Below are 14,014 nucleotides of genomic sequence, written 5' to 3' on the forward strand. Positions count from 1 at the left end.
GCCTTGGCAGGAACTAAAGGGGATCCTTAATAAACCCCAGGAAGAGTAGCTTCTGCCTTGGCAGAACTAATGGGGATACTTAATAAACCCCAGGAAGAGTAGCTGCTGCCTTGGCAGGAACTAATGGGGATACTTAATAAACCCCAGGAAGAGTAGCTGCTGCCTTGGCAGAACTAATGGGGATACTTAATAAACCCCAGGAAGAGTAGCTTCTGCCTTGGCAGAACTAATGGGGATACTTAATAAACCCCAGGAAGAGTAGCTGCTGCCTTGGCAGGAACTAAAGGGGATACTTAATAAACTCCAGGAAGAGTAGCTGCTGCCTTGGCAGGAACTAAAGGGGATCCTTAATAAATACAATACAGTGCCTAAAAATCATGTCAACCCCTATTATTTCACACAGAGGGAGTCCATATAACTTATTATGTGATTTGTTAAGCCAAATTTTACTTCTGAACTAATATAGGCTTGCCTAAACAAAGGGGGTGAATACTTACGCAACAACTATATTTTATTCATTTATTTTGTACATTGAGTATTTTGTGTAGATCAACAACAAAAAATTACAATTAATTACATTTCAATCCCACTTTGTAATGCAACAAAATATGATAAAAGTTCAAGTGGGTGTAGGGCTATATTTTACAATAATATAATCTTTGAGAAATAACAATCACCAAAATAAAAGCTACACAGTCAGAGAGACTTGAAAATCAACAATTAATTTAGCGGTATAGATTTTGTTATTATGTTTGAGAAAAAGAACACAACATTAGTCATGTCAAAATACATAGAATTGGCAGCAAATTTGCTTTAAACTGCAAAAATGTCTCTCAGCTCTATGGAGAAATGTGTAGAAATGCTAACATTTCTCTACACCGCCAAGATGGGGGCCTCTAAAATTATTTCAAATTCAGCTGCGCCGACGGGCCGACCGCGCCCCCTGCCACGCCCACCACATACGCCCCTTTTTGATCCAGAAAAAACCCTGAGTGTCACTTATTGCTCTCTGGAGTGGACCCAGCACTTAGCAGACCGTTCAATATCCTCCAAGATGTCACAGCCTGTCTGTCTCTCTCTGGCTGTCTGCCTGGCTGGCTCTCTTTCTGCCTGTCTGTCTGTCTGCCTAGCTGCCCGTCTGTCTGCCTAGCTGTCTTTCTGTCTGTCTGCCTGTCTGTCTGCCTAGCTGTCTTTCTGTCTGCCTGTCTGTCTGCCTGTCTGTCTTTCTGCCTAGCTGCCTGTCTGTCTGCCTAGCTGTCTTTCTGTTTGCCTGTCTGTCTGCCTAGCTGCCTGTCTGTCTGTCTGCCTAGCTGCCTGTGTGTAACAGGCAGAGCATGGATAAAGGCTTTTGTGGGAGTTACTGACTTTCCCAGGAGACTAGTTCCCTCTTGTGGTCATGACTGAAACACATTAGTCACATCACACATCCAGATTCCATTAGATATTTATTTTTTTGCAACTTCTGAATCTATAATGTTGCTTTTTCAACATGATTTGTTACATACAGAATTAGTTGTTGGATTAGGAGGATGATGAAGTCAGGGGTGAAAGGTCAGGGGGTTAGAGATCACTGGGTCAGCAGGAGGTGGTTGTGTTGTTTACCTGTAGCTCATATAGGGGTCAAGGGTTACGAGGTCAGGGGTTATTGGGTCAGCAGCAGGTGGTTGTGTTTACTTGTGACGGCCAGACGGGTGAGGGGTTAGAGGTTGTTATTACCTGTAGCTCATATAGGGGTCAAGGGTTACGAGGTCAGGGGTTATTGGGTCAGCAGCAGGTGGTTGTGTTTACTTGTGACGGCCAGACGGGTGAGGGGTTAGAGGTTGTTATTACCTGTGGCTCCCAGAGGGTGACCTTTAGAGATGAGTCCTCCGCTGGGGTTGACCACCCACTGGCCTCCGTACGTGTTGTCTCCTCTGTCTATCAGCTCTCCAGCCTTACCTAGGAAAATAGAACAGTGATACATTAAATCATATAATCCACTTCATCTTTAAAGCACTTTTCATGTAGGCCTACAGGCAGACAGTCACAAAGTGTGGTACAAAGGTAAAACAGAACAGAATGCTAAGGGAACACAGCCAGGGGACAAACTCAGAATGCTAAGGGAACACAGCCAGGGGACAAACTCAGAATGCTAAGGGAACACAGCCAGGGGGAAAAGTCAGAATGCTAAGGGAACACAGCCAGGGGGAAAAGTCAGAATGCTAAGGGAACACAGCCAGGGGAAAAACTCAGAATGCTAAGGGAACACAGCCAGGGGAAAAGTCAGAATGCTAAGGGAACACAGCCAGGGGGAAAAGTCAGAATGCTAAGGGAACACAGCCAGGGGGAAAAGTCAGAATGCTAAGGGAACACAGCCAGGGGGAAAAGTCAGAATGCTAAGGGAACACAGCCAGGGGGAAAAGTCAGAATGCTAAGGGAACACAGCCAGGGGGAAAAGTCAGAATGCTAAGGGAACACAGCCAGGGGGAAAAGTCAGAATGCTAAGGGAACACAGCCAGGGGGAAAAGTCAGAATGCTAAGGGAACACAGCCAGGGGGAAAAGTCAGAATGCTAAGGGAACACAGCCAGGGGGAAAAGTCAGAATGCTAAGGGAACACAGCCAGGGGAAAAACTCAGAATGCTAAGGGAACACAGCCAGGGGGAAAAGTCAGAATGCTAAGGGAACACAGCCAGGGGGAAAAGTCAGAATGCTAAGGGAACACAGCCAGGGGGAAAAGTCAGAATGCTAAGGGAACACAGCCAGGGGGAAAAGTCAGAATGCTAAGGGAACACAGCCAGGGGGAAAAGTCAGAATGCTAAGGGAACACAGCCAGGGGGGAAAACTCACTATGTTTATGACAGGAGTATGACAAGAGTTAAAATAGACACACAGATGGCCTCTCATTCTGACTATTAATAATTAAACTATAGCAAAAACATTGAACTGAACATTAAATCAGAGACGGTGAAAAAACATTATAGGGAGTTTAACAATGCTACTTTTATGTGACCAGAAATAGGTCGTAGATTGGTAGGGTCAGACTCACCCTCTGGGCACAGCCCCAGAGCCTCGTACGTGATCAGCTCGTTGGCAGAAAAACAGTCGTGCAGCTCGATCACATTGACGTCACTGGGTTTCAGACCCGCTGACTCAAAACACTTCTTGGCTGCCAGGGAGGTCATGTCATATCCAACCTAACGGGAAACAACTCCAAAAGGTCACTACTTGGTGTTTTATTGAGAAACCTTGCTTTCCCCCCCCCCAGATTTTAGCTCAAGGGAAATACCCACACCTTGAATAATAACTGATCATGCTATCTTTTTGTTGGAGACACTACTTTTGAACAGCTTTAAGTCCCTCTCACCATTTTCATGCAGCTGTTGTCCTCGAACGTGGTGGCGAGGTCTGTGACCATCTCCTGGGCTAAGATCTCCACCGCCTGGCCCTCTAGACCATGACGCCTCACAAAGTCCTCACTGGCCAGGACAGCTGCCCCTGCACCGTCGGAGGTAGGACTGGGAGGGGGGGGGTAGAAACAACAGTGTTAGTTTCCCCTAGATTGTTTTCCGGACAGAGTGCAAAAGCCCCAAAGCAACACCCTGGTCCTTAACACCAACATTTTAAATTGTATTCAAATAAAGCCAAACTCTTTTAGGTGGAGGTCAGAGGGGCCTGCCCCGCCCTGCCTATCCTCTGGTAGGGGAAACACTGCCCCAGAGAGCTAGTGGGGCTCCTTACCAACACTGGAGCAGAGTGAGGAATTCAAACACCTTCCTGGACTGTTTGACCTGGTCCAGACTGTACTCATCCTGGAACTGAGAGTACCTGTTCACACACACACACACACACACATATATACAGTGAGGGAAAAAAGTATTTGATCCCCTGCTGATTTTGTACGTTTGCCCACTGACAAAGAAATGATCAGTCTATAATTTTAATGGTAGGTTTATTTGAACAGTGAGAGACAGAATAACAACAACAAAAATCCAGAAAAACACATGCCAAAAATGTTATAAATTGATTTGCATTTTAAAGAGGGAAATAAGTATTTGACCCCCTCTCAATCAGAAAGATGTCTGGCTCCCAGGTGTCTTTTATACAGGTAACGAGTTGAGATTAGGAGCACACGCTTAAAGGGAGTGCTCCTAATCTCAGCTTGTTACCTCTATAAAAGACACCTGTCCACAGAAGCAATCAATCAATCAATCAGATTCCAAACTCTCCACCATGGCCAAGACCAAAGAGCTCTCCAAGGATGTCAGGGACAAGATTGTAGACCTACACAAGGCTGGAATGGGCTACAAGACCATCGCCAAGCAGCTTGATGAGAAGGTGACAACATTTCTTTGTCAATGGGCAAACGTACAAAATCAGCAGGGGATCAAATACTTTTTTCCCTCACTGTATATATATATATAAATAAACATATATGTGTTGTCTTGCAGTGGCAGGAAAACATTGATCAGGCCTTCTGTGTGTTGAAAATAGTTGATGGCTGCAGTCTTACGGGTTGTTGGTGGAATGCTTGTGGTTCTTCCATGCGATTTTGGCAAAGTGCTCTGGTGTAGTGCCTGGAAGAGTCCCGAGAATTAATAGAAATAGTTAACTATTCTATGACAGACTTCCCAGAGTTCCACACTCACACGCTACATGGTGTATCATCTAAATGAAAGAAAAGGCTAAGCACAGCACCAACAACACACTTCATACAGTACTGCGCACATGTGCACGCACGCCATCATGTTTACCGTATTTCTCCATGTGTTCTCTGCCGGCGTTGCCGAACATCTGTGGTGCTGCTGGTGCTGCTGCCATCCCATATGTGTTGAACATCACCTCCATGTGCTTGTCCATGGGGTTAGTTCTGTCCATGAACTATAATACAAAAACACACTGGGTTAGTCCTGTCCATGTACTACAATACACTGGGTTAGTCCAGTCCATGTACTACAATACACTGGGTTAGTCCTGTCCATGTACTACAATACACTGGGTTAGTCCTGTCCATGTCCTACAATACACTGGGTTAGTCCAGATCATGTACTACAATACACTGGGTTAGTCCTGTCCATGTACTACAATACACTGGGTTAGTCCTGTCCATGTACTACAATACACTGGGTTAGTCCTGTCCATGAACTACAATACACTGGGTTAGTCCTGTCCATGAACTACAATACACTGGGTTAGTCCTGTCCATGTACTACAATACACTGGGTTAGTCCTGATCATGTACTACAATACACTGGGTTAGTCCTGTCCATGTACTACAATACACTGGGTTAGTCCTGATCATGTACTACAATACACTGGGTTAGTCCTGTCCATGTACTACAATACACTGGGTTAGTCCAGATAATGTACTACAATACACTGGGTTAGTCCTGTCCATGTACTACAATACACTGGGTTAGTCCTGATAATGTACTACAATACACTGGGATAGTCCTGATCATGTACTATAATACACTGGGTTAGTCCTGTCCATGTCCTACAATACACTGGGTTAGTCCTGTCCATGTACTACAATACACTGGGATAGTCCTGATCATGTACTACAATACACTGGGTTAGTCCAGTCCATGTACTACAATACACTGGGTTAGTCCTGATCATGTACTACAATACACTGGGTCAGTCCAGATGATGTACTACAATACACTGGGTTAGTCCAGATCATGTACTACAATACACTGGGTTAGTCCAGATCATGTACTACAATACACTGGGCTAGTCCTGTCCATGTACTACAATACACTGGGTTAGTCCAGATCATGTACTACAATACACTGGGTTAGTCCTGTCCATGTACTACAATACACTGGGTTAGTCCTGTCCATGTACTACAATACACTGGGTTAGTCCAGATCATGTACTACAATACACTGGGTTAGTCCAGATCATGTACTACAATACACTGGGTTAGTCCAGACCATGTACTACAATACACTGGGTTAGTCCTGTCCATGTACTACAATACACTGGGTTAGTCCAGATCATGTACTACAATACACTGGGTTAGTCCTGTCCATGTACTACAATACACTGGGTTAGTCCTGTCCATGTACTACAATACACTGGGTTAGTCCTGTCCATGTACTACAATACACTGGGTTAGTCCTGTCCATGTACTACAATACACTGGGTTAGTCCTGTCCATGTACTACAATACACTGGGTTAGTCCAGATCATGTACTACAATACACTGGGTTAGTCCTGTCCATGTACTACAATACACTGGGTTAGTCCTGTCCATGTACTACAATACACTGGGTTAGTCCTGTCCATGTACTACAATACACTGGGTTAGTCCAGATCATGTACTACAATACACTGGGTTAGTCCTGTCCATGTACTACAATACACTGGGTTAGTCCTGTCCATGTACTACAATACACTGGGTTAGTCCTGTCCATGTACTACAATACACTGGGTTAGTCCTGTCCATGTACTACAATACACTGGGTTAGTCCTGTCCATGTACTACAATACACTGGGTTAGTCCTGTCCATGTACTACAATACACTGGGTTAGTCCTGTCCATGTACTACAATACACTGGGTTAGTCCGGTCCATGTACTACAATACACTGGGTTAGTCCTGTCCATGTACTACAATACACTGGGTTAGTCCTGTCCATGTACTACAATACACTGGGTTAGTCCAGATCATGTACTACAATACACTGGGTTAGTCCTGTCCATGTACTACAATACACTGGGTTAGTCCTGTCCATGTACTACAATACACTGGGTTAGTCCTGTCCATGTACTACAATACACTGGGTTAGTCCTGTCCATGTACTACAATACACTGGGTTAGACCTGATCATGTACTACAATACACTGGGTTAGTCCAGATCATGTACTATAATACACTGGGTTAGTCCAGATCATGTACTACAATACACTGGGATAGTCCTGATCATGTACTACAATACACTGGGTTAGTCCAGTCCATGTACTACAATAAACTGGGATAGTCCTGATCATGTACTACAATACACTGGGATAGTCCTGATCATGTACTACAATACACTGGGTTAGTCCTGATCATGTACTACAATACACTGGGTTAGTCCTGTCCATGTACTACAATACACTGGGTTAGTCCTGTCCATGTACTACAATACACTGGGTTAGTCCTGTCCATGTACTACAATACACTGGGTTAGTCCTGTCCATGTCCTACAATACACTGGGTTAGTCCTGATCATGTACTACAATACACTGGGTTAGTCCTGTCCATGTACTACAATACACTGGGTTAGTCCTGTCCATGTACTACAATACACTGGGTTAGTCCTGATCATGTACTACAATACACTGGGTCAGTCCAGATGATGTACTACAATACACTGGGTTAGTCCAGATTATGTACAACAATACACTGGGTTAGTCCTGTCCATGTACTACAATACCCCACCCCTGGTCTTACCTTTGATGACAAGGAGCCTCTCTCCATCTTCTCAAAGCCCAGGGCTAGTGCACACTCAGCCAGACCTACAGTCAGCAAAGATAAGGTAAATGTTCAGGTCCAGCATAAAACGTATCATAGGAGATGAACACGCGTCCTATTTCAGTTTGCTTATTTGTCAACTTTCAACAGGAAATCTTCCAGGACATGGCATCACTAGGGCCAGGAGTTTGTCCTGAACATGTGACCAGAGCAGGGAAAGACTCCTGGCTCTAGGCATTAATCCTGCCCCCCTCTCTCCCAGTTCTACTCACCTCCCTGTGTCCCATCCAATGACGTACTGAAAAAAAAAGTATGTGGACACCTGCTCGTCGAACATCTCATTCCAAAACCATGGGCATTAATATGGAGTTGGTCCCCCCCCTTTGCTGCTATAACAGCCTCCACTCTGCTGGGAAGGCTTTCCACTAGATGTTGGAACATTGCTGCGGGGACTTGCTTCCATTCAGCCACAAGAGCATTAGTGAGGTTGGGCACTGATGTTGGCCGATTAGGCCTGGCTCGCAGTCGGCGTTCCAATTCATCCCAAAGTTGTTTGATGGGGTTGAGGTCAGGGCTCTGTGCAGGCTCCAGTCATGTTCTTCCACACCAATTTCAACAAATCATTTTTATACGGACCTAGCTTTGTGCACGGGGGCATTGTCATGCTGAAACAGGAAAGGGCCTTCCCCAAACTGTTGCCATAAAGTTGGAAGCACAGAATCATCTAGAATGTCATTGTATGCTGTAGCGTTAAGATTTGCCTTCACTGGAACTAAGGGGCCTAGCACGAACCATGAAAAACAGCCACAGACCATTATTCCTCCTCCACCAAAATGTACAGTTGGCACTATGCGTTCGGGCAGGTAGCATTCTCCTGGCATCCGCCAAACCCAGATTCGTCCGTCGGACTGCCAGATGGTGAAGCGTGATTCATCACTCCAGAGAACGCGTTTACACTGCTCCAGAGTCCAATGGCGGCAAGCTTTACACCACTCCAGCCGACGCTTGGCACTGCGCATGGTGATCTTACGCTTGAGTGCGGCTGCTCAGCCATGGAAACCCATTTCATGAAGCTCCCGACGAACAGTTATTGTGCGGACGTTGCTTCCAGAGGCAGTTTGGAACTCGGTAGTGAGTGTTGCAACCGAGGACAGACGATTTTTACTCGCTACGGGCTTCAGCACTCGGCGATCCCGTTCTGTGAGCTTGTGACCTACCACTTCGCGGCTGAGCCATTGCTGCTCCTAGACGTTTCCACTTCGCACTTACAGTAGACAGGGGCAGCTCTAGCAGGGCAGAAATTTTACGAACTGACTTATTGGAAAGGTGGCATCCTATGACGGTGCCACGTTAAAAGTCACTGAGCTCTTCAGTAAGGCCATTCTACTGTCAATGTTTGTCTAGGAGATTGAACGGCTGTGTGCTCGATTTTATACACCCGTCATTAACGGGTGTGGCTGAAATAGCCGAATCCACTAATTTTAAGGGGTGTCCACATACTTTTGTATATATAGTGTACTGTATGTATAACACAGATATGATTCATGTATCTATGGTCGAGTCCCACGCACCTCCCTGAATTAGCTGTCGGGTCATGAACAGGGCAGTGGAGCCTGTGGAGCAGTTGTTGTTGACATTGATGATGGGGATCCCTGACAGGCCAAGACTGTGGTAGATGGCCCTCTGGCCACAGGTAGAGTCACCTGAAAAAGTATGATAATAACATGGTCATTTACATTGACAGTAACACAAGTGGAGTCACCTGAGACATGATGAGACAAAGATGGACGGACAGATGTCAAAATGACTTCATCTTAAAGTGATCTTGTATTAAACACGATAGTTCATCACTAGATAGTTATCTTCATGACACAGACACAGGTCAGCTCAGGTGAAGGATTACATTGTGTTATAATATCTTACAGGCCTATATACAACATCATAGCTTATTACTAGGCGGACACTTACAGCCCTTTTTAACTGAATTTGAAGCCAACTCACAAGGCGTTTAATATGCCCAAAAGAATACAGTTAAGTAACGTACCGTTAACCAACTTACAATTAATAATCAATGACAGTCTCTTACCATACACATAGCCCACACAGGCTTGCTCTATGGCAGAGTAGGGGACTCCAGCATCCGACAAGGCCCTCTCACCTGACTCATAAGAACGTGATTAAAAGACACAAGCACAGGGAACATCACTCAAAATGTTGCATGTAGAATGGGGCTATTATATGACATGTATAACACAGGGTATTATAACCAGGTAGTATCCAGGTGAATGTAGTAATGTTGGCAAAAATGTTTCATTTATAGCTAAGTACAGGACAGGTGCAGTAATGAAATGACAACCACCTGCTATCTTTGCCATGTCGGGATAGTCAAAGTCTTCTTTTCCTGGCTTCTCAAACTGCAAAGACAAAACACGGGAGAGGGCTACGGATAAAACCTCAGACTGGGGATAACAGTTCAATTACTACACAGACAGCGCTCTGGGTCAACATGACTGCTGCGTACTTGAGCAAGGCACTTTGCCCGTTTACTGCTCGGGCCTATAGCTGACCCTGGCTTCCAACTCCTGTGTGTGATCTAAAAAGGCAATGGACAAAGAAAGTATTCTTCTAATTCTGACTGTACATGAGGTACGTCCTTCAGCTGCATGTAATGTAGCTAGTGATTATCTAGCTATCGGTGTGTACAATGCATCCATGACCCTTGGCACAATTAGCCTTTGACCATGGAGTATTGGACTTTCAGATAAGACGGTGTTTTAAAATGCCACGTATGACAATTGCATTTAGCAAATGCATTTCCAAGCCATACTTCACAATACAATTGTAAACATCGTTAGCCCAATACATTTGTTATTCAATGTTTCGTGTTAGCTAACTAGCAGAGCTAGAAAGCTGGCAAGTAGCTAAGTTAGCTACCTAGTCAGCTAGTAACACCAACATGAACAGCTCACAAAAGCCTTGAATCTCGCGTTAGATGTTAACTAGCTAGTTAGCCTACGTTAAATATCGAAATAAATTACAAGCTACTGTAGCTACCTACGTTTTTGGGAAATGCTGCTAGCCAACGTGACATGACAGGTAACGTTTGCTAGCTAGCTAAGGACAACTCGCTAGCTCTTTGCTAAATTGTCTTTCAATGCCAGATAGCAATCCAGCTAGCACGGATGCTAGTCGAAATGCAACCCTTTATAGGTTATTATATCGAATAGCAAGATTTACCTTTGTCATTCCCACTCCAATGACGAATACTCTGTTCTTTTGAGGAGCCATTCTGGTTGTTGTGCTGAGACTAGTGCTTCCAAGAGGGCAGAGTGACAATACGGATGATGACAGTTTACCCAACTGAGAAGTCAAAGTACTACGAAGAAGGAGTTTCAGTGGAGCACGTGAACGCAGCATAACTCCTTGCCTGTCGTGTAGCTAGCTCCCTTTACCCATATTAACGTTACACAATTCAATGACTTCTTAATGAAGTCAGTTGAAAGTGTATCCAGTTGTGTAAGCAATGGATATACTCTGTTGACATAAAGGGGCTGACCAAATACGTAGCTAGATAACGTTTTGCTATTGGCTGTATTAAAAAGTGCATTTAAGAGCAAAGTACTGTACTATTGTTGACAATAGTAACAGACAAACTTTCAAAAAAAGTGGCAGTCACACATTGCTGAGTTTCATCACTACTTCTTGTGACCGAACTGCCTCAGATTTACTCAATGCATTCTGATACTGATCATTCCAGGCAGAGAAGAAAACATTTTTAAAAACACATGATCTGGGGGTTTTCTTCCATTCATGATCTTTATTGGGGTAGTGACAAAAGGCAAGGCATTTTGGATCATTCAATCCAGCATGATGTGGACGGCCATTCCATCCAATCAATCCTCCAATGCTTCTTGCTCGTCACAAACCAAACAGCACTGCATTATAACTGTCAACAGCACTGCATTAGCATTGGAAGTCAGCCAGTGGATGAGTGGATATCTGGCCATAGTGTAGCTGGTCGTACAAAGCGCTTGACCGTAACTCAACACTTGATGAACTGATGTGTGACCTCATAGATGCCCACTGACTCGCTGGCCTTCTCGTCGTAGTCTGTCCAGTCCTGATATGGAGAAGAAGTATTAAAAATGCTTTCCTAGAACTGAAAATAACTGTATTGTATTGGGTACTGGAAACTAGTCTTATTATCAATATTCACATTTACTATGTTGACCTACTGGCCGTAGAGAAAGAAAAAAATACTCACTTTTTCCAGTAGGGTGATTTCAGTAAACTTGGTCCCAGACTCAGCTCCCTCTGCTGCAAAGCCCGCCTGGTGTGTTTCAAGGTCAAAGTAAAATGTGACGTTAGAGACATGGGACAAGGTTGAAGTGTTGTAAAGCAAATGTTTTAGTTGACTTTATTGTTATTTCAGCAGTATTACAAGTTCTTAAGAACAATTGTCATTGAAAACAGAATTATTTGCTGTTACAAAAAAAAAACTTTTACAAACTTACTAAATAAAGAAAATGTCAAGGTGTTAGAAATGTCTATGCTAAACATTTGGAATCTGTTTTTGAATGGTAGAGTGGATCCAATTTTTATACTTTAATCAGAAATAGTCATAAAGGAAACAAATTCCACTTTGATGCTGTAACCGCAACCTTAGTTGAGATTTGACAATATACAGTACAAGAGTGTACTCTGTTCTCACTTGTGGTTGGAAGTCCACTGGCTCCAGGCCTCGACACTCAAACTGCACCATGGTCTTAAACCTCTCACTATCCTCAGCCTTCACAGCAGCAGCACCGTGAGAAAGAGATAAGATGGTGTGAGTGGCTGAAATAAAGAAATACTCTTGTGTTTTAAAGATGTATTGTTCTGTACCAGTACAGCAGAACACTTCAAGCATCAGCAGCAACAGAGTGGTAGGATGAAATAGGCAGTATTATTACTAAACATTTCCCGCCTTCAATTGATCGATTGAGAGGTAAGCTTCGCAATAAGTACTGTACTCACGTTGTAAGGGGTGATTGTGTCTCTCATGATATCTGTGAACAGACACATACATATGAACATCATTGCAGAAACAAGGTGGAGCTGTTGCTTACCCCTATCCAGTCATCTTAGATCCCCAAAGGAGAGTGAAATATTTACATTTTAGTCATTTAGCAGACGCTCTTATCCAGAGCGACTTACAGTTAGTGAATACATATTTTTTTATACTGGCCCCCCGTGGGAATCGAACCCACAACCCTGGCGTTGCAAACGCCATGCTCTATCAACTGAGCTACATCCCTACCTGCCATTCCCTCCCCTACCCTGGACGACGCTGGGCCAATTGTGCGCCGCCCCATGGGTCTCCCGGTCGCGGCCGGCTGCGACAGAGCCTGGATTCGAACCAGGATCTCTAGTGGCACAGTTAGCACTGCGATGCAGTGCCTTAGACCACTGCGCCACTCAGGAGACTATATAGGCAGAATGTGTGAAACAACTTAAAATGCAGATGTGTAATGCTTCTGTTTGCTTACCGATAGAATTCTCCCTGGCACAGAGTTTACATTTCTGCACCATGCTGGCACTCCCTCGTCCTCCTTTGAGTGGCACACTGTCCTAGGGAAACTGACAGTCACTGCAAAGTGTGCGATAACCGTTGTCACCATATCAATGTGATGTTAAATAATAAAAAGAGACATTTATAAATCCACCTTTACTTACCATAAGGTTGATATACTGCCATTTCTCTGGGATCTCACCACAATTGGCACATTTTAACTGTAACAAAAGTAGGTATGTTATATTTGTCCCAAATGGCACCCTATTGCCTATATAGTGCACTACTTCTGATCAGGGCGCATGCGCTGGTCAAAAAAGTAGTGCACTCAATAGGGAATAGTGTGTCAACTAGGGAAGCATGCATTGTGTGTGATTGTGGCATAGAGATTCTATTCTAACCCTAATTCTATGGGTTATTGTGAGTCCACAACACTGCATCAGCATTGCTTTTGTTACCTAGCTAACAGTAGCGTAGCTAACGTTACACGTCACATACTTAATGCTTACTGGCTAAAAACGAGCAATAATGTTTTGAAAATAACGTCGCATGAGTACCTTTCGTTGCTAGTCGTGTTTTAAATGTCTTGTTTATGTAGTGACACACCTTTTCACCATTTGACAAATTCGCTTATTGTGTGTCATGATATAGAGCTAATCGTAAAATGGCTAGCTTCAGCTTGTTAGCACGTTCTTAGTTACCTTTAGAAACCAGCGGAAGTCTTCACCCACTGGCCGCACATTTGTGACATTTTCCAAAGTGGCTTTGAACTGCAGCCCAATTTTCTATGAAAAATATAATACCACGTATTTAATTCATTATAATGTAAATATTATTGTTGGCAGAAGTGCATGCTCTGAATGATGTGGCCTCACTTACCACCATCTTGACACTAGTACATTTGCGTAAACACTAGTTTCAAAATACGGAAGCGTAGCTACGTCAAGGCACGCTTTTCCGTATTCAATTACACTGTTACTCGTACATACCGAACTGAGATTCTCAAGAATCAATTAGTTATT

At 44.0% G+C, this 14,014-nt stretch overlaps 2 protein-coding genes across 2 annotated transcripts in view; both read right to left on the minus strand.

The window, feature by feature from the left end:
- Nucleotides 1-10,946, minus strand: part of scp2a (sterol carrier protein 2a) — a 40,479-nt gene extending 29,533 nt beyond the window's left edge. Inside the window, exons 1-11 of the mRNA XM_084188107.1 lie at nt 10,679-10,946; nt 9,801-9,855; nt 9,528-9,599; nt 9,013-9,144; nt 7,421-7,485; nt 4,732-4,858; nt 4,491-4,554; nt 3,719-3,805; nt 3,345-3,495; nt 3,027-3,174; nt 1,831-1,938 (exon numbers count right to left, since the gene is read on the minus strand). Of these exons, the coding sequence (XP_084044233.1) occupies nt 1,831-1,938; nt 3,027-3,174; nt 3,345-3,495; nt 3,719-3,805; nt 4,491-4,554; nt 4,732-4,858; nt 7,421-7,485; nt 9,013-9,144; nt 9,528-9,599; nt 9,801-9,855; nt 10,679-10,858 (1,189 nt within the window). The 5' untranslated portion in view covers nt 10,859-10,946. The remainder of the gene's footprint in view (nt 1-1,830; nt 1,939-3,026; nt 3,175-3,344; nt 3,496-3,718; nt 3,806-4,490; nt 4,555-4,731; nt 4,859-7,420; nt 7,486-9,012; nt 9,145-9,527; nt 9,600-9,800; nt 9,856-10,678) is intronic.
- Nucleotides 10,947-11,232: 286 nt separating this feature from the next.
- On the minus strand, nt 11,233-13,880 carry czib (CXXC motif containing zinc binding protein). Its single transcript, XM_084188109.1, has 8 exons — nt 13,872-13,880; nt 13,694-13,777; nt 13,157-13,213; nt 12,970-13,051; nt 12,458-12,489; nt 12,153-12,230; nt 11,706-11,771; nt 11,233-11,561 (listed from the first exon to the last, which is right to left on the minus strand). The coding sequence occupies exons 1-8, from the start codon at nt 13,875-13,877 to the stop codon at nt 11,484-11,486; spliced, it is 483 nt and encodes a 160-aa protein (XP_084044235.1). The 5' UTR covers nt 13,878-13,880; the 3' UTR covers nt 11,233-11,483.
- Nucleotides 13,881-14,014: the final 134 nt, after the last annotated feature.

Source organism: Coregonus lavaretus (assembly GCF_964263955.1).
Source record: "Coregonus lavaretus genome assembly, chromosome: 23".
Lineage (NCBI taxonomy): Eukaryota > Metazoa > Chordata > Actinopteri > Salmoniformes > Salmonidae > Coregonus > Coregonus lavaretus.